Raw genomic sequence first — 22,274 nt, 5'->3', positions numbered from 1 at the left:
TGATCTCGTCTCAACGGATCTATGGGAGATCGATTTATTTGTTCACACCGTTATGTTCTTGATCCGTTTAACAGCTGTTATCTTCATACCGCCCACTAATTCCCCATCAATAAGACAGAAGAAGCACATGATTGCTGAAATAACCTTTAGATATATGTAGTAACAAATGTACCATCATGGCAGAATGGTGGAAATAAAAATTGCGGATCCCGCTTTATACATAACTGGGTTTTCAATTAAAATGCAAAGATAAAAAATGAATTTGTTTTATGGTTCTTTAATAATTCGCGGAAACATCCTAACTGATACAATGTGCAATTTTAGTATACCATAATACCGATACACCCGCTAAAACGCTCGCTTACGCGCACTTTGGAGCAACTTTTTACATTGTTTTATCGCATTCTGCGGGTGCGTGTACGATAGCTTGAAAATAGTCTGTGCGCACAAAACCGAGTTGCAAAAATAGGACGTGAAAAATGGACATGAAGGTAACAAAGACATTCGAACTTCGAAGGCATACAGTATTCGAAATTCTGTTTTTCTAATTTAAAAAAATCTAGGAAATACGGCTCTGAGTTCGTTGGATATGCTACACGGAACAAGCAGGCGTGCAACATCGAGATAATTAAAGAATCTTTCGCTCTCTTCATCGAGCTGCCGAGCAGTGCTTGACCGGTTGCAGCTTGACCTTCCGGATTCCGATAATCGAGCAACATAAAAACACGAAAGCACAGCTGCTGCGCTTATTTTTGTCTTCAGTTTTTTTAACTCATAAGAACTATAACTGAGGTAGCCGTAAGAATTAAAAAAGACTGAACATAAAACCGACGCAAGGAAGGGATCCCAGTTTTCTTTTGTGTGGCGCACGTGTATTTTGCTGTGTTACGAGTTTACGACTACCAAGAAAACAGGGGTTTGGAAAGTACTACAACGAGCTTTCCCTGGTTTTGGTCGCTGTGTGGGATGATTAGCTTGTCCTTAACCAACACATCAGCGATCATCCGGTGGTACAGACACCGGAGGACCACTAATATGCAGGGCAAGGCCAGTGCCCGCCAAAGTATCACTTACGTAAACCCCGTCATTTCTGGAGAAACCGGGCTGCATAAACTTTGCGCAGTTGTGCGTGTGAAAAGCTTATGTCCATATACAGTTAACATAGGGACACGCATTTGCCGTCGTATTTTATGGAAGAATAAATGGCAGCCGCTACCAATCTGCAAGGTCTTTAAATACAATAACCAACTGATGAACTGTTTTTGCTCACGGCATACGTTAATCGGAAGTATCCAAGAATAATCGACCGAGTGTTAAAACTGCGAAGCGATTGAACGATAAATCAGCATTCTACTGTGTGTGCTCGGTTGTGGGCGCAATATCGGTCAAGATCTTTCGCTAACAATTGCGGTTACTGTCCTAATATTGCAGTTTGAACGGGTAATGAAGCGATCAGGGTGTCGAAAAGTGCAAAATTCCGACATTTAAAGCAAAGCGGAAGCATGTGCCGCATGTGATCCAGAACAAGAAACTGTACAACCCAAAGTAAACAGCTTTGCTTTAACAGCAAACCGATTTGCTGTATACGTATCTCGTCGAGCGAAAATACTGCATTCGGTATAATCGTAAGGTAAAACTTCGCCAGCTGGAGCCAATAGAATCCAAAAAGCATCGATAAATTTCGGATTACTTATCTACCAATCAGTCTGTACGATTTGGCCGTAGAGTACCCTCGGAAAACGATTCAAAGGCACGGTTTGATAAGAAAGCCAAAAGGTCGTAATATACCTTGCCTGAATTACGCATGGACGGCAAAGCACCGTAATCCAACAGACGGCTCTCGTAGAGTAATTAGAAAAATAGGAGAGGTTGAATAGCATCCGATGCGCAAAATTCTTTTTCCAGCCTTTTAAGTTTTCAGCTTTTACAAAAGACAGGACTAAACAGATGATTATTATTCGAAGATATCACATTACCGATTTTGTTGGAGGCGATGTTATTAACCTCCAGTTTGGAATTTGTTTATCCCATGGTTCTACAAAACCTCGCTTTTCCTTTTGGACTGCTGTTCATGGCGTAGACAAGTATAGGATTGGTCTAATACCATTAACACCTTTACTTTGTAATGCAACTTGGAAACAGGGTGAACTACATACATTTGGTTGTGCAAGCTTTTAGTAATCGTTTATTAGCAGCTCGCTTTCAACTTTTCGATATCTTACTAGCACGGACGATCAATTAATCTACAAGATCCTCTGTATTTGCATTGTATTATGAAATGCTTTTTTTGGCAAACAGTTTTAACCACTGCTTGTTCACAAAGAACGAGTCGATTGAACGAGTCGATTCAACTCGTCCACTAGAGCAGCTAATCGGTCGTTCCATTAAGCACTTTGTACGCACAAGTATGAGTAATTTGCAATATTACCTTCCGCAGACGGATGAGTTGATTGCGACGCTCACGGTACGTCTGTCTTGATTCGTTGCATCAGATGGAAACTGACACAATAACAGGAAATATGTAATTCTGCACTCAAAAACTGAACAAACTACAGATAATTAATGGCAAGACGTCGTGAATTACCCATGTACCCATGTGGCAAGTAACGGTAGATATGACCTTTAAAGGCACTGATAGAGTGTCCCTGAAAAAGCTATAGAACCAAGCACATTGCAACTGTAAACATTTTCGCAGTCTGTAATAACGCCATTAGCTGTATCAGCTTGTAAACAGAGTACGTATTAAAGCAGAAGGTAACCTGAGCAATTGCCTGTGACTAGAGCATATTCTTCCGGCATTATTAAAAAGGTTTTGAAATGGGTATCAAGTATAACAAACACTTTCAGGATCGAAAGCCGTCAAATATTAGTAAGAAACATGACAGGAAAATGCACATACGTACCTAATACTTACGAAGACTGACATAATACAACTGTAAGACCTTTATCAAGTACCGTTGTCAATACAAACTAAATATTCATAACTTATAATTCATAACAGAAACACTTCTTCCATGCTACCCTTTCCAGAATTGCAATATTCGAATAACAAGCGAATATTAGCAGTACGGACGTGAAGTACAGCGCGAAGTACGGACGCGAAGTTGGTATCTTCCTACGACGTACACTTCGCTAAGTCGCCCATCCATCTACAGATCTGTAGGTGTGGTTATATTTTAAGAAACTGAACAATAACGGCAGGGAAATCCATCTTGATGTAATCCACGTTAAATTTTTATAAGACTAGATAGACAGTAACAGCAGGTGTCGGCATTGTTAATCGTTCTAGAATTTATGGTTATAAACTTATACGTACTTCAAAATTCTAAGCGGTAAAGCGATACTAACCTCAAAGTAGCCCCAAGCACAACGATCAGCAGAACATAATTATGATTATTTTCACACCGTCCGGGTTCATCTACTTGTGTCAGTTGATTCATTTTTGCCGTATGCGATTGTCAAAATAACCGCGTCCGTCTACAACAGTACTTAGTTGTTGTGCAACTACTTTGCGGATTCTGACATTGCGCGCATACAAGGCGCCGCATTTTATGCGTCTTGTTATAACCGCTAAGTCTTACTGAACATGATGCACATAATTAAATGCTAATCAACTAAGCCGGCACCATGTAGCAGATTAAAAAATCAAAACGTGACACTGTTAATTAGCCGTCGTTGTCCAAACGATACCCTAGTTCGCGTTACTCGTACAGAAGTTAAACTTTACTCAACCAACTGGTACCGTCCGTTTCTATGCGGAAACGATCTGGCCTTGCATGATATGCAGAGAGCGTACTGCAGTTTTCTCTTCCACTTTCGAAACGGTATCCACAACTGACGGCAAGCTGTGGACTATTACTAGGTACGTCCACTTACCAGTACAATGCTTAACATAAAAGTGCCAGTCCAATTTCCAGCACAATGTTTATTGACTATAAAAGTATCAGTAGCTCAATTATTAATTAGTTTTTTATTGGTACGCATCAATGTATTACTTTGTTTTATCGGTGAATTATTGGCATCGTTATCAGATAATTGTTTTTAGCCGAAGTTATGCAGTTAATGTAATCGAAGTTGCCCTACACAAGAATTGTTTTATTGATACTAATTTGGATACAACATAAGCTTACATGTTAGTGCAATTTTTGTTTACGGCATACAATTTCACGTATGGTTGAACAATGTTGTGCTGAAGTATGACTGCTGAAAAAAGCATCAGCAAAGCGCATAGCAAAAGTAGAGGCAAATTTATCTAATAAACTACAGTGAAACCCCTCGTAACGTACACTTTTTTATAACGTTCACCCCTTTATTATGTGCATACGGATCGGAACCGGACTGTCCGGCATATTATAACATAGGGGCAGTTCTCTTTATAACGTTCACCCCTCTACAAGTATAACGTACACCTATCATGGAACGGCAGACCATATTTAACATACGTTCAACCCCTACGTTACGTACACCTGGCTAAGAACGAGGAACAACAATTTCAAAGAAAGCTCCGGCTTCCAGATTTAAGTGTGCCCAATGCCGGATCTTGCTATGCGAAGCAGCGGAACGATGAAAAACAACATTTACAGACGTAGTTGGGAACTTAACCTATCAATTACGGTACTGTATCTGTTTAGAAATGGACGCGGGACGTAAGCGTCAGAGTTTTTCTTTGGAGAAAAAGCTCGAAAATCATTGTTGAAGAAGTCATTTTATATTCCAAAACATACACGGCGCCGCCTCCGGTTGCTACACGCAAATATATAACTCACCCCTGGGGGGGCGTTAATTCGCCCCTGGGGGCAGTGCCCCTACCTAACGTACACCCCTTTGTAACGTTCAGGAAGCTGGGAACGGAGGGTGTACGTAGTAGAGAAGTTTCACTGTAGTTAAGTTGTTCAACTCTCTTTAAACAACTGCCCAATAATTTTGCAAAATGGTCGAACTAATGGCCGTAGTTCGACCATTAGTTACGGCTAGTCATCAGAAAAGGCCAGTTTTTTCGCACTGCGAGTAATGATTACTGTGTAGGCAACTGGCCGGTAAAAGTGCCCTTTGAAGCGCTGTTCAAAACGCGTTCGATCAACATTGGCTAATTACGCGTACAAGGAGATAGACCAGATAGTGAAATGTCTGTGTTTTATCTGGCGATATTTACGCTTTTTGCCCACGGTGAACTTGAGGGGCATCCGTCGCAGCTGTTTGTAGACCTTTCCCTGTGTCCGGAAAGAAGAATAATAGGTTCACTAAGTTGTACCAAAGATGTACCCTAGGGATTATCAAAAGTAGTGTCGATGACACATAAGTCTGTTGTGCCGTCTACACGCTCCAGTTAGCAGTCCGTAATGTTGTCTGCTTCACTCCAGAAAATTATGGGGAAACGCGAACGACGGAGTGTACACACGGAACACTAATTACTAGGTAGCCTGCTGAACCCTTGCAAGATTTGGCAGGTCGTACCAAAGAACATGATTCACATGCAGCTGTATCGTTTTAGTTTATCATCAAAGCGTTACTCGTCGTCAGCCGTCTGTACTTGAGACCTTGTGTTGTCTAGGAGGCAAAATATTTTGAACAATGCATTTTTCAGGCAACAGCCGGCGGATTATTACATCCTCTACGCACGCAATCAAAATTTTAAACCCTACTCTAGATTTTTTAGATAATTCTATGTATATGTTTGAAATGACGCACAAAAATGTTTTGATACAAAGTGCACAAAATCAAGCTAATAATGTGCGAGGCAATTCAGTTCCCGCACATCCACTCATGGTTGACCTTATGAGGATCGCTAAGGACGAATTTATAGTCACAGATAACCTCGGTGTTCCTACAAAGTTTTAGAGCATGCATAACTTTTTTTCCATCGGCCTAACTATCGGTTAGTAACCGATCATCTGTGCATCGATTTTTCGTGAACAAATGATAGTGCAGTAAATATTCCTTCATGCGATGCAACCATCGCAATTTCGTTTATCTTGGTAAATGGTAACTACTGATAGATGCATTCTGAAAGGCTTACCTGAAACGCTTACGCTTGTGATAGGAAATAATTTCCTTGCTTTATGACAATTGCGCCGTGAAAATCCACTGATTCGTCCGTCCGATCCACATTCTTTTGTGAAAATCCAGTGAGCTTGCCACCCTACCCCGACTGACAATAAAACGTCGTTGACCTAAAAATAGTGAGTAATTGCTAAAGGTGCGCTGGTGCACGCATTCAACTCTCTGCTCTGGGCACATGATTCCAGAAAACTCAGCCATGCCATATAAGCCGCTGTTTCGTGATGCAGTTTTGTTTTAGTTGCTGATTATTTTCCGGAAAGGAAACGGTCCTGCCTGTAGTGCATATGTGCTATTATATACAACATTCCTCCAATGCTCGGACAGGGAAACAATACTACAACGCATATCGTGGCGCCGGCATGCGACAGCAATATGACCAACGTCCAGTGGAATTTCGTCGCCGGTCTCCGTCTGTTCACGTGTACCGCTACTTTCTGGCTGAGTCTGGTGCTGTTGGCGGTGTTCCTGGCGAAACGCATGCTACAGACACCGTTCAACATCTACTTGATCAATCTGCTCGTGGCGAATCTTCTGTATCTTGCGCTATCGTCCTTCCACGGTGTAATCCAGTGGATCAAAGCAAATTGGTGGGGCGGCTTCTGGCTGTGCAATATCTACAAATACGGTATTATCACGCCGTCGGCTTGTATGATCTGGACGGAGGTCCTCATCACGGCGAACCGGGTGTGGGCCGTGACCTTTCCGCATTCCTACCGGTTCCTGCATACGCGTCGTCTGGCGGTCGGTACATGCGTGGCCATGTGGATGGTAGTGCATGTGGTGTGCGTGCCTTTTCTGGTGATGGATGCCTGGTGGTATTCACTGCCCGGTGAGATTAACGGCTGCCATATCAATGTTGACCCACAGGCCGTTTATTCACAGGCAAGTGTAGAAGTGCATTATGTTAAAGAGTTCTTTACGCTACCTGAATTTGAATAGAGTCAGTATATTACTATGGAATACTATGCATACAATTACAAATGTACAGGTAAGCTAAAACCAAGCAGTTGCTCCTTTTCTACGCGTATTGCACAAACAAACGTTTCCCTGTTTGAAATTCTTGCTGGTGATTTATATGCGCTATTGGTGCAGACTGCCCATTTCTCATTATTCAGTTTTTGAACCGCGAACCGACTGGCCGATTTTTATTTTTACTCCTACGTCCTGCTTCTATCTGTACTGTTAAACGTTGCCTATTACAACGAAATTATCGAATTTGTGCCTCATTTTTCGCAGTATTTTACCGCCCTGTCACGAGTTCCTACCACTTAAAAAATTGCCATTAATTTTCATATATGGGTTTTTGTGACCTTTGTTTTGACCGCAGGTGATCGAAATATCCATGGCAGACCTGCCGATTATACTGATCATGGTGACATATCCGTACTTACTATGGAAAACCATCATGCGGAAACGTCCAAACAATCTCAAATCGATCAAACCGAAAACCAGGGAATACACGTTTCCCACGTCCTTGCCTGCAAGTGGAAACTGGCGCACCTTTAGCGACGAGAACCGGACATCCTTCATCGTCTTAACATGGCTCACCATCAGTGTGGTGGTCTGCTTGACGCCAATGACCCTGGTGATGCTGGCCGGACGCTTTGTCAACCACGACGTTCCGGTCGCTTTCTACCGGGCGGCCATTTGGCTGCAGGAACTGCAAGCCACCGCTGATGGCGTCATTATTTTCGTCATCGTCAAGGATCTCCGCGATGCCGTGAGCCAAATTCTCTTCTGTAGAAAGTGGAGAAAAACTACGGACGAATCAACGATCCGCCCCACGAGCAGTCTAGACGAACAGACGCAGATAAATCTACAAACTATTAGTGTTAAAAACTAATAACAAAACAAAAAGCTCTGGCGTTGTTAAAGCATGGAAAGAAACACTTTCGATTTGCAGGGTACCAGTTTTTATAACGTGAGCTGTAAATTTTGAATTTAATGGTGACACGGTTTACAGCCGCTTACAATTCGCTACGTCTATACTCCTGCAATTATTTTTGCTTTTGTTCACTATATTGCTAAGATATTAACTAAGAGCATAATAATGCTTGGAAGAGCATAAAAAGCATAAATCAGAAACATATCAAAGAACAAGGAGAACTAGGAACATACAAATGCGTCCACAAGCACGTTTGCTATTACAATACATGTTGTTATAATAGCGCATCTGTTTGAAAGAGGATTACTGTTATTATTTTTCATCGATAGCTTGCACAAATTATTTCAGCGGCTGTTAAGTGGCTGAAATAATCTAAATTTGTCACAATGGACTTCGCCTCGCAGATGCTGGAGGAGTGATACACAGTAGTTAAAGTTTTAAGGAGTGTCCCTTTTTCTTAAGAGAGACTGCACGATCCTGCGGGTTTTATCTGCTCCCTAGAGCGTGTAAACATTGAAATCATAATTAAGATGTACAGTGGATCGTTTGACGGTCCGCCGTTCCAGTTTGCAGCGTCATTCTGTCTCAATGGGCAAAGCGCTTAAGGAGCATACACAGGAAAACCACAATTACACCGAACTCGAGCGACTGATGTAGTCAGCGACAGTCAGCAGCAACCCCTCGTCGTATTAGCGGCGTACATATCTCGGTATGGGTCAACAAAACGGTGCCACGAACAACCTTGTAGTTGCTGCCATCGGTATAAAGTATAAACCGTAAAACTAATCGCAATGTTTAGCATTTCAACGTTTGAATGATCTTGCGGCACATTGCCGGCCGGAGTAGCGACAGTCAACAACAACACCAATAACAAACAACGAACAATCAACAAAAATAACAGACAAACCACTTACACTTAGTCCTGATCTGACAATATAATTATAATGAATCTGCGACTGTAAGTTACAATTAACGACGTTAATTGGTTTTAATGTTAGCTGGAGGTTGTGTGCTCCCGCTCTTTCTTTTCGCCTTCTGTAGCCAGTTACCTGAATCGGTGGTGGCGCTGCGCCGCTACGGCCGCTTAGATCTAAGCGGCCGCCGCCTTACACGCGCCGACGACGGCCGTTTGCACTCGGCACTGTTCCTGTGCCCGCACTTGGTTCTGCTTTTGGTTCGGCATTTGCATTTGCTCTGTCACTGCATTTCCGTTCGTGTGCGCGCGAGTGATTTTGTTCTTTACCACCCGCCACACCCTGCTGTTCTTCGTTGTTATTTCGCGTTGCTCAATAAAGGGGCCTTCGGTTGCGCAGGGCACTGGTCGTTCTCTTCCGCCGACCCCCTGTCGGCCGGCTTCTCACTGACCCACGGTCACCGCACACAGCCGCTCACGAGGGTACCAGTCGCCCAGCAGCCGGGGTTCCAGCGCCCACAGTGGTCACCGGAAGCGGTAACATTAATTATACATTTCACCAAGGTTTCTTGATTCTAATGCACAAAAAGCCAACAATCCAAATGCAAAATTTTCACAGCCAAGCACAATACTTGTAACGTTTCATTCAGCAAGCAGCTCGTTTCAAAGCACTACTCCGTTAACCGTTGGCCCTGCTACCGTTTTCTGCTACATATTTCGGCAGCAGGCGCCAACTGTGTGCAACACATATTGTAAATTAATACTTGTAAGCCACTCCTGTTACGAGATAGATTTTTCTGGGGTGTGAATTTGTTGCTTATCTTCCATGGATTATGACCATGGGGCTGTGTGCGACTTGATTAACGTTGTTTCGCGAGAAACGCCTGTCCGTGGCATGCCTCTTTACGCACAACGCTTGTGATATGGTCTCTCGTAAATCCTTCACGCTAACGAAGATGATGACCGTATCAGCAGCCGCCTGGATCTCCAGCAGCCAGAGTGTGGCTCGGAAGGACGCGCCAGGCGCCAGTACATGGGTGGCCTGCCCAATCATCAGCACGAGTGGCAACGGAGACAAAAAAATTATCACGCTGATGGTCAGCAACGTCAGCACCAAAAAGGCGGTGCGGTGCTCCTTATCTAGCGGTCGTCCACAGGGTGCCGGTATAAAGGCTGCACTAATCCTTCGTGATGAAACCGCTAGGCAGCGATTGCGTTTGACGGTCTTCCACAGCAAATACGGATAGGTCGCCACGATAAACAAGACCGGAAAATCGGCCATGGAAACAAAAATAATCTGAAAAAGAGATGGCGTAAAAGATGTTCAGAGTACAAGAAGTTGAAATTAGCCAGCCGTTCCACAATACAATACAGAAGATTAACAAAAAAAAGCAACAGAAACGCGCATAAATTGCCAGCATAGGCACGAAAAGAAAAGAGCCTGTGTTGGCGATATGTGTGGAAACAAAGCATCTGTTTTTCAGGCCAACATCTTATCTAATTTTGAGTAACATCGACAATATATCGCCAACTTTTGACAAAATTAAAGGAACGCCCTTATAATTGGCAGCGCAAATCCGTAAAAGTATTTACACAGACACGAAAGCGTGGCTGCATTGAAACTACTTAGCTGCCAAACTATATTTTATGTAGTGTTATGGCAGCGCAAACGCGCATAAGCTTTCTTTGATCTACGAAGTCGTCAGATTCGAAAATGCATCACTTCCGTTCACCTCCAATAATTTTAAAAGAGGTAAAATGGTTATATGGCTAAAGTTATTATCAAGATCAGCACACTGTGATTTTGTTTTTGTGTTGCAATGCAGTGTTTTGTCACAGTTATCATGCTGCATGTGTCTCGAACATTAAGTGTAACATCTCTGGCCGAAAATATTGCCTCCCCAAAGCAACCAGTTCCGGTGGTGCAACTGCTGCCTGAAGCAAATTTTACCGCAGGTCACAAACGTCTAGTCGTAATACTTACCCGGACATACACTGGCTGCGCGTCAGCATTGATGCGGCATCCGTACAGCGGTCCCGGCAGCGGATACCGCCAAACATCCATTATCAGATAGGGCGCATAAAAAAGGTGCATGACTGCCCACATAGCGACGCACGCCCCGACGGCCCACCGCGTGGTATGTCGGGTGCGGTACGAATGGGGGAATGTGACGGCCCACAGACGGTTAACAGTGACGAGGACCTGTGCCCAGACCATGCAGGCCGCCGGCGTATTGATCCCGTATTTGTATAAACAGCACAGCGTAACACCACCCCACCAGTTGGGCTTCAGCCACTCGATTACGCCTTGGAACGACGACAGTGTCAGATAAGCAATATCCGCTATAAGAAGATTGATTAGGTAAGTGTTGAAGGGAGTGTGCAGTTTTTTCGTCACGATAAATACGGATAGCAGAGCGACGTTCAGCCAGATTGTCGTCGTGCATGTGAATATACGCAACCCTGCAAGGACGTTCCAACGCACATTGGTTAAGTTGCCATCGAATACTGTTGGTGCTGTGCTGTTGCTTTCTGGTTCAGCCATCGTGGAAGCGCTACTGCAAGAGCGACAAGACTGCGCGAGATTGGATTGAAATGATCATTGCTTTCATTTCGCCCGCTCGGCAGTTCGCTTATATCGGAGGTTTGTAACTGTCACCACACGATTACCGGTGGTTAATTGCCGTTATCAACGCCGCTTTGTACTGCGGTATATCGTTGCTTTAAGGACACCAGCTTCTCAATGAACCCTCAACTGACGCCGCGATTGAGAAGTAATTTTGCGAGGAACTGAATATTTGGAAAAGTGAGTCGTAGAGCGTTTTTGGTTGTAAAGAGTGCGTTGAAACTGCATTGTTGCCTGGATGCTAATTTTGCGCGGTGATCTTTCCGGAGTTTATACAGTACAAAAATTCGAGAATTCAACGATCCAGTCAGCGTTGTTACAGCATATCAATTATTTGTTGTTCTATCCCGATCATCATTAACTGGCTTCTGTACCAACACAATAACGGGTCACGTTCGTTGCTCCACCATTAAGTGTAACGGTGACAAATCAACGTAAAATACCGGGTAGAATGTGGATAGAGTTCCAAACTCCCGTACAACTGATTGCTACACACACAGTTCACGGTAACAGGGCAAACTGTTTTTGGTTGAGTCTTGAGATTGGGTCCGTGACATGTAATGACAACCAAGGTCCACGAACGTTCGTTGCACTGGAATGTAGGCCGTAGCGGATGTACGCTGCATCTGTTCTGTATGCAGTGATTGTAATGGATAGCGTTCCAGGTGAGTGAATAGATTTATCCTGTATCTGTTATTAGCATGTTTGCATGAGCTTTAATCAATATGACAATACTGACATCACATAACTGCCGTTCTCGCGCGTATAGTTAATATAGTTAAACTCCGGAGGGCAACGGAACAGACTCACAATATCTAACCTGACCTGAAGGTGACCTTACGTTCCTTGCACCGCGTTCTTCCAGATCTGTGGTAACAAGTTGAAGAATATGATATCTTAAAAACAAATGCCCAATAGTGGAGTAAAGAGCGGATACACAGCAGCGACGAACAAGACACTTCCGCATTTATTTTCCGCAGATAAACATGATGTTCAATCCGATACTCCCGACGCTATTCCGTGAGAACCGTCGATCTGGCCCGCGCCCTCTCCGGCAGCACAGTGTCTGTGCTACGGTGTCCCGTAGATCTTTGACACTAACGAAGATGATGACGGTGTCCGCCGCCGCCTGGATCTCTAGTAGCCAGAGTGAGGCGCGGAATGATGCACTGGCGGCTAGCCAACTGTTAGCTAACCCGATCATCATGACGAGCGGTAATGGAACCAGGAAGATAATTACACTGATGGTCAGCAGAGTGAGGACCAAGAATGCGGTACGGTGTTCTTTATCGAGGGGGCCCCCACTGGACACGGGGGCAGAGCCGCGTCTGTGACATGGGCGAGTGGGACGGTGTCGGCGATTGAGGGTCATCCAGAGTAAATAAGGATAGGTTACAATGATGAACAGGGCGGGAAAGTCGGCCATGGAGATCTCGATAATCTGTGGCGTTAATAAAAAACTGGCTAAAATACTTACATTGGCAATGCCAATAATCAAATTAAGCTCACGGTGAGCACTTTTTATTAAAAATGAGCATATGCCATCGAAACTCTTTCAGTAAAGATATCTGCAATAAAAATGTATAGAAACTGCGTAAAACAGTTAAAACGGAAAAATCATATAAAAGATAATTTAGCCTAAACGTTTAGGCTAAATTATGTTTTATATGATTTTTCCGTTCACGAGTCTACTTTTAATGTGAGCTCAGGAAATCCTTCTTTTCCTTCAGTCTTCCAGACGAACAGACTCAAGTATCGAAATATTACAATCATCTGCTGAACGGTTTTTTTCAGTTTTTGCAGTCAATCGGTGCTCCCGTCAAACTGACGCTTACGCTTTGTATAATCACAGAACCAGTGGGTTGCAATTCACTCGCTAGGCTTTAACGTCTGACGAAAGCGGCAGATTGTTCTATTTTGTTCTAGTGTTTATCTTTAAAAAAATTAAAAATTTATCGAATATACTTGAATTTATTGGTTTCTGGCTTGTTGCCTGGAAACTTGCCTGAGTGTACAGCAAATGCGCTTCGGAGTTAAAAAAGCACCCATAAAGTGATCCCGGCAACAGATCCCACCAGGAATCCAGAATGAGATACGGCACACAGATGGCGTGAATGACCATCCACATGGCTGTACACGTCAGGACCGCACAGCGTGCCGTGTGGTGTGTCCGGTACAAATGCGGCCACGTGACCGCCCACACGCGGTTGACGGTGACCAGCACCTGCGACCAGATCATACAGGCGGCCGGCGCATTAATCCCGTATTTGTACACACAGCAGAGCGCAAAACCACCCCACCAATTGGGTTTCAACCATTCGATGACGCCTTGAAATGAGGACAGGCTCACATAGACAATATCCGCCACGAGAAGGTTGATCAAGTAAACGTTGAACGGTGTGTGCAATTTCTTAGTCATGATGAACACCGTCAATACAGCCACATTTAAGGAGAATGTTGTGGTACAGGTAAAGAGCCGCAGTCCAGCTAGGATGTTCCATTGTATACCGGTCAAGTTGCCGTCGAATACGATCAGCGTTGTGTTATTACTGCCTGGTTCAGCCATGACAAGAGGTTTGCAAAGCCATCGTTTCTAGTCAAAGGCAAGAATTTTAGTCCATTTAGAAAGAGAGGTGCATTTAATTTCGGAATAGCAGTCAACTGGCATTTTATATTCAAAAGTCCCAAGTGATGTGTGACCGCTTGAAAATCTTGACATCCTATCTGTAGCATACACGGTAGAGATTTACATAACTTTTTTTAAGAACACGACCGTTTAATAAAAGGAAAGCGTGCAGCACAAAGTGGATTGTGATTTTCCGGCATCTGCCGTTGAATCAAATGTTACGAAACTTTTGTTCGCATTCCTTGCTGAATGGCCCCCAAGGAAAATGTTTTCACTTTGGTTTGTAGACGAGCGTAATGGCTAACCGAAGTTACCGAACACCATGCATGTTCGAAACTACCGATGAACCGGTACGGTGCTCTGGAGCTTCTGTGTAGTCACTCCGGAACGGTCAGTACCTAACTAAGTCTGTGACCTTAAACACTTCAAAAACTATGCGCACCAACTGCCTGCGATATTCCGGCATCTGCCGTTGAATTAAGTACTACGAAACTTTTGTTCAAATTGCTTGCTTATAGTGTTCCTACAAGGAAATGTTTTCACTTTGTTTTGTGGATCTGCATGCTGCATTAACTGAAGTTACCAAACGCAATGCTCAACTGCGTTACAAGTAATGGGAGCATTTTGCTGCTGATGATGCTTCCAATCCCGTACTTTTTTAATTCGATTTGACAATTAATTGTTCTAACAAACGATCGTTCAGCTTCTGATTGACACCACGGAACTTTCTAACGGAACCCAAGAGAATGTTTCACACAAACAAGTGCCAAATGCGTCGAGTTCTCGTTGTGATTATTAATTTTTGTAGGGTAAAAAAGTGCTGGACCATCATAAAAGCATGCTTGACCGTTATGCAGCAATCACACAACTGCAGTGTAGTGAGCACGAATCGCTAGTTTTGCAGTGCCGTGCCAACTCTTTCCGTTGAAGGGTTTGCATCCACTTCCGGTCGTCTTTATCACATTCGTGCGGCGACCCCGATCATTGTCAAATCAACCGGCAGTTTTATTTAGCACATCCAGTTTGAGGAATATTTCATGGACGAAAATTGGGAACGGAGATACGAGCGTCTGCGTAATCGAGTAGTCGTGAGACAGAATGTGAGCTCTTATGGTATCTATAAACGTTTTACAATGCGATTAACGTGGTTTTCCAGAATATGGATGCCGTCAAATGAAAATTATTTCGAGCATCGCACCACGTTTTAGAATTTCGGTCTTCGCAATTCATTGCACATTTTAAAGGTAAGCGTCGTTCTTCGTTCGACATACCCCGGTTTTTTTTCCAACCGGCATAGATTTATTTTCTCAAACCGAAGTATGGATTAAGCAGTACTCTGTACTTGTACGGTGTACGTTTTTGCCCAGATATGAACAGTAATAAAGGATCTGTGCGCAGTGTTTGCTCATCCGAAATGATCAACTAAAATCTACACTCCCGCCTATTCCGGTGTAATTGCGGTGCAACGGACAATAAACGATCAGATGCAGTTTATAGTGTTTATGCGGTCGCCCTTTGTCTTTCCAAAATCCTGTTAAAGGCACAGCTGTAACCGGCAACCCATATAATATTGTAGAAAAGGTCGACGCCCACTCCCAAATTTAAAGTAGCGTTATGCACAGGTATTTCGGAAAGCTTCTGCTGCCTGCTGGTGACAAAAACAAGCATTTTATGGCATTGTGTACATAATATTATGTACAGATATAAACGTAGATAGAATACAGAATCTGATAGAATCTGATGGTGACAGAATCTGAATCGACGAATACATAGACGACGAATCCAACATCAAGGTCATACACATTATGAACAACAGTCCTCATTATTCCGGATCGTCGAATAGTACAGTACTGCCGGTAGCGTGTTTGTAACATGCGATTGGCCCCATGATTGACGCGCGGTACAGCTAATTCTCATCAGTAATTCTCAGAAAAAACAAATCCTGGTCCGCATTTTGTCACTAAATGCCTTTTTTTAGTAGTTCTTACATCGAGTTCTTTGTTTTCTGATTAAATTTGCCACTAACCCCGAAAATCGTTAATCGATCATTCAACTGGCTCAGCAATATTCGCCGCTGCCATGCAGGACGCTATCCGGAGATGAGCAATAACTATTACGCATAATTTTCGCAGAAGGTCGCTGCGCTCCGTAAAATCCGCTTATTTTCCACGTCAACGATAAAAATAAACGTTCTGCTAACAGCAGCGTGCATATATGACCAGAGGCAATAAGAGCGTTTATTGTAGGCTTTGCGGATCCACGGTCTATAAAATAAAGCTGCTTTGTAAACGGGTAAAGCGTTTTTTTACTTAAACGACCGTGTATCGGAAAAGTGTTAATGCGGTCTGCATGCATTAGTTTTCTTGCAAAGTCTGGCATAACATAAAGAATGAACACTCTTTTAATTAACATAATTTTTGTAACGCTGTTTTGGACTCGTGTCAGTTCATTTGGGTTTCAGATGCCGGGCAGAGAGTTCCAGATGTCTTACGGTTTACCAACTTGCACTGCAGAAATACGTGAACAGAGCTGTTCATGCCGGCAACCGGTGTATAATTTAAGTGCCATTCCGACTAATGTTGATTTCCTGCAAATAGGCATTTTTCCATGGGAATTCGAAATCTGCAGTCCCCGCTATATTCTGCCGGTAGTTGATCCGTTGCCATCGCTTCCCAAAATCACGCGTCTTGATATCGGGAGTGTTTCAATGACGTCCGATGACCCGCCTTTTCCTATTGCCGCTTTTCTTACCAATGTCAAGAAACGAGTTGTCCTTTTATTTATCCAGAATACGTTTCTGCCCACCATTGCGCGGGATACGTTTGAGGGGTTTTTTGCGTTACTATATTTGCAACTGAAGCGCAACCGAATGTCGACGATTGCACTCGATGCGTTTGAATCGTTTGCACCAGTTAGCGGAAGCGCATCGTCTTACCAGTTAGGATTCTTGGATATTTCTGACAATAATTTCAAGACGTTTGACTGGTCAGTGTTCGAGCCGCTGGCTGCTGACATTGCAGTGAGAGTATTACATACTGCGCAACGCACTCAAATTACATAACCTCAGAGGCAGCAATGCCGCCTATGCGCGTTTGCACAGTGATCCATTAATCTAGTTGTCTCTACCAGTTTATCGCAATATATAATACTTTATTGAAAACTCGTACATTCGAAAAATATATGTAATATGTATACAACTGAAGAAGAACTTTGATACGTACTCAAGCAATGAGCCATGCTTAACCCAATGCTCAGTTTTTGCAAAGAGCGCTTTTTCCGGCTGCCAGAATTTTTCGGCTCTAGTTTTATACTCCTTTGCGTTGAACTCAGTGGCCTACCACACGCCGTTCCGACATATGAAAGCGGTTTGTGAATTCAACATTTGTAAGGGTGCTTCGTACTTCGTGAGATGCGATTGAAGACTGATAATATACCTGATAGAGCTTGTACACAAGCTCGAGTACTCATCAGAATTCTCATCATTTTGCATGCATTGTACCCTTGTACTGTTGTACGTATTAATAAATTAGTATTCGGAAATCAGTGACCAACTGTGCTATTTTTCTTACCATTAGTACAAAGCATTCTGCAATGGTCTGCACGGCAAAACGTTTCAAAATATAGCAATAACTTCAGACCGGTCGTTCCACAATTTTTACTGTTTTCGCAGGTAATTAGCCTATCCCGCAACAAAATCTCTGAACTTTCCGTGAGCCATCCGTTTGTCATGCGCGACATACTGCGGGTTTCCCTGGATGGAAATAACCTGACGGATGTGGAGCAGCGTTTCCTGGACAGTCTTTCAGCGTCCGGTTCGAGATCGGGGCTTAATTTGCAGTGGAATCCTCTCTGTTTGGATGACGAACAATGCCACTGCTCGTCTTTGAATAACCTCCGGAATTTTTTTTCGAAACCAATCCGCGACTATCTGCAGCGGATCCCGGGGATCCGTAATTTGTTCCCTGCAATCCAGGATAATGCGCCGATTTCTGACACATGGACTTGCGGCAACTATACAATTCAGGAACGATCCGGCTTCCAGACCAAGTTTTCTGACTCAAACAACAGCAGAACGTATGGATATAACAAATTTGGGGAGACCATGTTGGGAAAGAACGGCTAGATTCAGTATACAAAAATCACAGGAAGAAGCAATCTGTTAAGTTCTTCTTCAAACGCATTTTTACATAGTTCAGCATGATGCTTCCCGCAACAGTTAAGACTCTTTAAAACTGTGTTTTTTGGAAAGCTGACTGTCGCCGGAGAATTCCATTGTAGAATTCGGAAAAATAACCACGCTTAAACACGGCTTACTGTATGTTATCGTCATTAAAATACGAGCACACAAATACCAAATCTAAAACACGTAAACATAACGTTCGTACAGCTGTGCGGGAACACTATGACAATGCGAGGGGATCTTTTTTTGGCCTTCCCTCAAAAGAATTAAAGCGAAACATTTGCGAGGAGTTCACTATTCTGTAAGTCAGTGTAAGTACTGTAAAATATGCAGAATACTCCTACCTAAAATGCGGTAGTGATTGTTTAAAAAAATTAATTCTCGAGAAGGGTTAGTGTCTTTTCAGTTTTTTTTTCCGACGTAAGCAGAGTTGAAACCAGGGAGATTTCAGCACTAGGATTCTAAGCATTCCTACACGCCATACCACATGTTGTCAAACAGGAGGCATGGCTTATAGGAATGCGTAGCCTCCTAGCCGACCAAGATAAACGTTCTAGCGAAAGCATCCCGTAACTCTGCTGGAACGATGTCCGTCTCATTTGGCTCCGCTAAAAACAGTTTTCCACGTAATGTTCCACTGGGACTGCAATTCTGTAACCCCAAAACACTTTCCAGGCATTAGAATGCACAATATGACACTCATCGCGCTGCAATGTGAACGTTTCCGGTTGGTCTGCCCGGCTTATATGCACAGATACACGCAACCGTGCGTTCTTCTGCTCGTATAATCACAAAAGGCGTCACCAAAATAGACAATATACTGCAAACCCACTGGTCTTGCCGCTCCTGTTAACAGAAGCGAGTACCTAGCCATGGTAGACGAATGTACCAACATTGATACACTCTTCGACAATCGCCAGGTACTCTCTGCCGTTGTTCTTCTTGATTACTCTGCTGTCAAGGGGTGTTCTCCCCTCCATGCAGCCGTCCGGCTTCCAGCCATGAAGATTGACCGGTTTTCGCCATTCTGTCATAACAACATGTTGGGAATAAGGTTATAACATAGGAATTTAACATAGGAATTATACTCGTACAAACAAATAGAAAATTCGGATAACGTTGCCAGATATTTTTATCGCTGGTTTTTCTGGAAATATGAACTTTTTTACTGATCCGAGCAAGCCGGTTCCTTAACTAAGAAAAAATTCAGTGCAGATCTTCGATAAAAATGCATTGCAGTGCTTGCAGCTGCTACACCTCAGCTACCGTTTCCCAAATCGCTTTATTCCTATTTAGCACGTAATTTTAAAAAAATAATAAAAAAGAAAAAAAAGACACCCTTGCAGAGTCATACAAGAATTAAAAAGCAAAAATTAATTATGTCGTGTTATCAATAGTTATGTAATGTTATGAATCTATTTCACCGTTCACTAGGATTCTGAATTGTTCTGCAATGAACTTGCTTGCGCTTCTGAAGTGAAACGCCTATGTGGATATGTTCAACTTACTGGGAGTCACAGTGCTGCATGCAATTCATGAAGTCCTTCTTAAAATCTGGAACTTGAATGGTCAGCGGCTCAGGTGAACACGGGATGTACAGGAACAGGGCATGTGCCCTGTTCCTGTACATCCCGTGTCTCCGTGTAACGAACTACAGACATGCTGTCGTTCACGCAGACAAGCGGTCACGCTGTCACGGCGTATGTACTATGTAGACAAATCGTGCTCATGCGAAGTTTACCACACATACCGGTTCATACTTTTCACCGGTTGTAACTGTAGTCACACCTATAAAAAGGTAAAGATCACAGCTACAAGCATAGCGATACGATATCCCCTTATACATATTGCCAATTCTCCCAGATATCGGTCATATCGGGGAGAAACGTCGTCAAAATATGTATAAGGGCCAATGAGGCTTACGGTATATCAAATTTCAACAGGTTTCAAAGCAAAAGTTTGCCAATGCATTTATGTACGTCTACAATTTAGTTAACATGAGTGACCTTGAGATAGACATACGTGCTTGCTTTCCTGGATTTCTGACGGCAGACATTTTAAATAATTGTTATCTCACTTTAAGTGTACCATTCCCGGATTCCCCGTACAAACTTCCGTGGAGAGCACTGACATCGGGTACATAACTGCATTAATAAGACCGGCAGCCACTTCATACGAGTGCCTACGTGCGCAGTCACTACAACAAAAAATCTGATGCAAGCAGTTCCTTTGAGTGTATCTGTACCTCCAAGTATTCACCGGCAAGGAATCAGAAAAATGCATGACAGCGCATTTTGGTGTAAATAAATTACCGACTAACGTTAATGTACAAAAAACGATTGTTTTACTAATAATAAGGCGCCTGCCCCGATGTAAAGATAAAATTTCTTAAAAAGCGGTCGATTTTTTTTATACTTACTCGGCAGCCAAGTTTTATAACAGTTAAAATAATTTTATATTAACAGCCAAGCTCGCACAAGCAGCAAAACAAGCTCGTAACTAGAAACTTAGTAACTACATAAATGCACAATCTGGTAAACTGCATACCGGAGTGCAGTGGTTAACGTGAATTAACGCCCACTGACCTAACTTGATTTTTTTGCTACAAGTATTTCAGCTAGCTTTTCGGTATTTCAGCTTGGTACGTACAGTACTTGTAGGAATTCTTACAATTCTTACTTTTCGGCCTCCCCAACGACAATATAACTCGTTTCAACAAGTTTAAGGGTGAGTTGTCCTCTTAAATTTATTGCAACAATGTCAGTTTCATGTGGTTCAGGTGGAATTACTTCGCCGGTAGTGGTTCGCTGGTATGGAGTCCCGGGAACCCGAAAGCATTTTTCAACCACCATAATATACAATGTGTATATAATACACTTTGTGCATTATGATGCTTGGAAAATTCTTTGTGGTGCGTATATTGCACAGTTTGTGGCATACAGTGACATCTTGTCAGCATGAATGTTTCGATCTCCATGGCGATCTTGCCCCAGAAGGTTGGCATGATTCTGTTCGCCCAGGTTGCATTTGCTCCGCTGTGACAGCTGACAACCGTTGCATATTGTTTTTACGGTAGCAAAAGGCTCAGTTAAAATTATTGTTTGCAAACTCGGCAGCGTTGGAATTCTTTTCGATACACTCTTTGACTATTCAATGTCCGCACAAGGAAACACTGTCAAAATACATCGGGCCCGACCAAACTTCAACAGGTTACAAGTACAAGTCAACGGTTTGTCACTTGCGTTTATGCACGTCTGCCATACAGCTACCATTGGCGACACCGAGTTAAACCAGAAACTGTTTTTCCTGGATATCTGGCAGGAATTTTTAAGCAATATTATCTTAGTTAAGTACAGCGTTCGGAAAAAAAGCCTAAGCACCTGTTTCTCTGAAATTCTGACACCAGGCATATTATTGCATCCATACGACAGGTATGCACTAGACATGCTCAGTCAATACAACAGGAAACCTTTTAACCTGATGCACGCCGTTCCTTTGAGTGTAAATCCGAGTTTTTGCCTGCAAGGAACCCGAAAAATGCACGACAGCGCACTGGTAAAATAAATGACACCAGTACATGTACTTACGTTGACGTCTACGAAGTTTTTATATGATGGTAGCTATAGAATCTGCACCAATAAAAAAATTGATGTGAATTTTCTTAAAAAAGCAGTCGATTTTCCGTTTTTCAGCTTTTTTTGGCACAATTGTAGAAATCTTAAGTACGAGGCAAGCGGCAACTTTTTCCCATCGCTTTAGTAAATTACATCACTTTGCCTGCTGCATCTTACCCGTGTGCAGGCGCTCACGTGAAAAACACAGCCGGTACTTTGCGATTGCTTTATGCGGCTAGTTGTTTCGAAAACGGCTCGGTTTACATGTTCAGCAATGCATTAATCAGGTGACAGACAGAACATTTTGTGCAAAGTACGGTAATTCATTCACGCAGAGTTACAATGGAGGCTATAACACTGCAACAGACAG

The 22,274-nt window shown here is 43.0% G+C and overlaps 4 protein-coding genes across 4 annotated transcripts; 2 read left to right on the top strand and 2 right to left on the bottom strand.

Annotated features, from left to right (window-relative positions):
- The first annotated feature begins 6,372 nt into the window (after positions 1-6,372).
- Positions 6,373-8,364, top strand: LOC129592912 (proteinase-activated receptor 3-like). The gene is made up of 3 exons (XM_055489066.1): positions 6,373-6,942; positions 7,388-7,780; positions 8,350-8,364. Exons 1-3 carry the CDS (start codon positions 6,373-6,375, stop codon positions 8,362-8,364), a joined length of 978 nt encoding a protein of 325 aa, XP_055345041.1.
- Positions 8,365-9,675: 1,311 nt separating this feature from the next.
- Positions 9,676-11,403, bottom strand: LOC129592911 (P2Y purinoceptor 8-like). Its single transcript, XM_055489065.1, has 2 exons — positions 10,843-11,403; positions 9,676-10,155 (listed from the first exon to the last, which is right to left on the bottom strand). The coding sequence occupies exons 1-2, from the start codon at positions 11,401-11,403 to the stop codon at positions 9,676-9,678; spliced, it is 1,041 nt and encodes a 346-aa protein (XP_055345040.1).
- Positions 11,404-12,451: 1,048 nt separating this feature from the next.
- On the bottom strand, positions 12,452-14,050 carry LOC129592910 (N-arachidonyl glycine receptor-like). The gene is made up of 2 exons (XM_055489064.1): positions 13,490-14,050; positions 12,452-12,925 (listed from the first exon to the last, which is right to left on the bottom strand). Exons 1-2 carry the CDS (start codon positions 14,048-14,050, stop codon positions 12,452-12,454), a joined length of 1,035 nt encoding a protein of 344 aa, XP_055345039.1.
- Positions 14,051-16,441: 2,391 nt separating this feature from the next.
- On the top strand, positions 16,442-18,298 carry LOC129592957 (uncharacterized). The gene is made up of 2 exons (XM_055489115.1): positions 16,442-17,129; positions 17,781-18,298. Exons 1-2 carry the CDS (start codon positions 16,500-16,502, stop codon positions 18,231-18,233), a joined length of 1,083 nt encoding a protein of 360 aa, XP_055345090.1. The 5' UTR covers positions 16,442-16,499; the 3' UTR covers positions 18,234-18,298.
- Positions 18,299-22,274: the final 3,976 nt, after the last annotated feature.

The sequence above is a fragment of the Paramacrobiotus metropolitanus genome, unplaced genomic scaffold (genome assembly GCF_019649055.1).
Source record: "Paramacrobiotus metropolitanus isolate TYO unplaced genomic scaffold, Prichtersi_v1.0 Parri_scaffold0000057, whole genome shotgun sequence".
NCBI lineage: Eukaryota > Metazoa > Tardigrada > Eutardigrada > Parachela > Macrobiotidae > Paramacrobiotus > Paramacrobiotus metropolitanus.
Note: the sequence above shows the minus strand (reverse complement) of the source record. Positions and strands in the feature narration are given on the sequence as shown.

Coding starts and splice junctions, on each gene's coding strand:
- LOC129592910 (XM_055489064.1), bottom strand. CDS start 14,050: ATGGCTGAACCAGGCAGTAATAACACAACGCTGATCGTATTCGACGGC. Junction 12,926..13,489: donor CGCATTTGCTGTACACTCAG/GCAAGTTTCCAG, acceptor TTAACGCCACAG/ATTATCGAGATCTCCATGGC.
- LOC129592957 (XM_055489115.1), top strand. CDS start 16,500: ATGAACACTCTTTTAATTAACATAATTTTTGTAACGCTGTTTTGGACT. Junction 17,130..17,780: donor CGCTGGCTGCTGACATTGCA/GTGAGAGTATTA, acceptor CTGTTTTCGCAG/GTAATTAGCCTATCCCGCAA.
- LOC129592911 (XM_055489065.1), bottom strand. CDS start 11,403: ATGGCTGAACCAGAAAGCAACAGCACAGCACCAACAGTATTCGATGGC. Junction 10,156..10,842: donor CGCAGCCAGTGTATGTCCGG/GTAAGTATTACG, acceptor TCTCTTTTTCAG/ATTATTTTTGTTTCCATGGC.
- LOC129592912 (XM_055489066.1), top strand. CDS start 6,373: ATGCTCGGACAGGGAAACAATACTACAACGCATATCGTGGCGCCGGCA. Junction 6,943..7,387: donor CACAGGCCGTTTATTCACAG/GCAAGTGTAGAA, acceptor TTTTGACCGCAG/GTGATCGAAATATCCATGGC.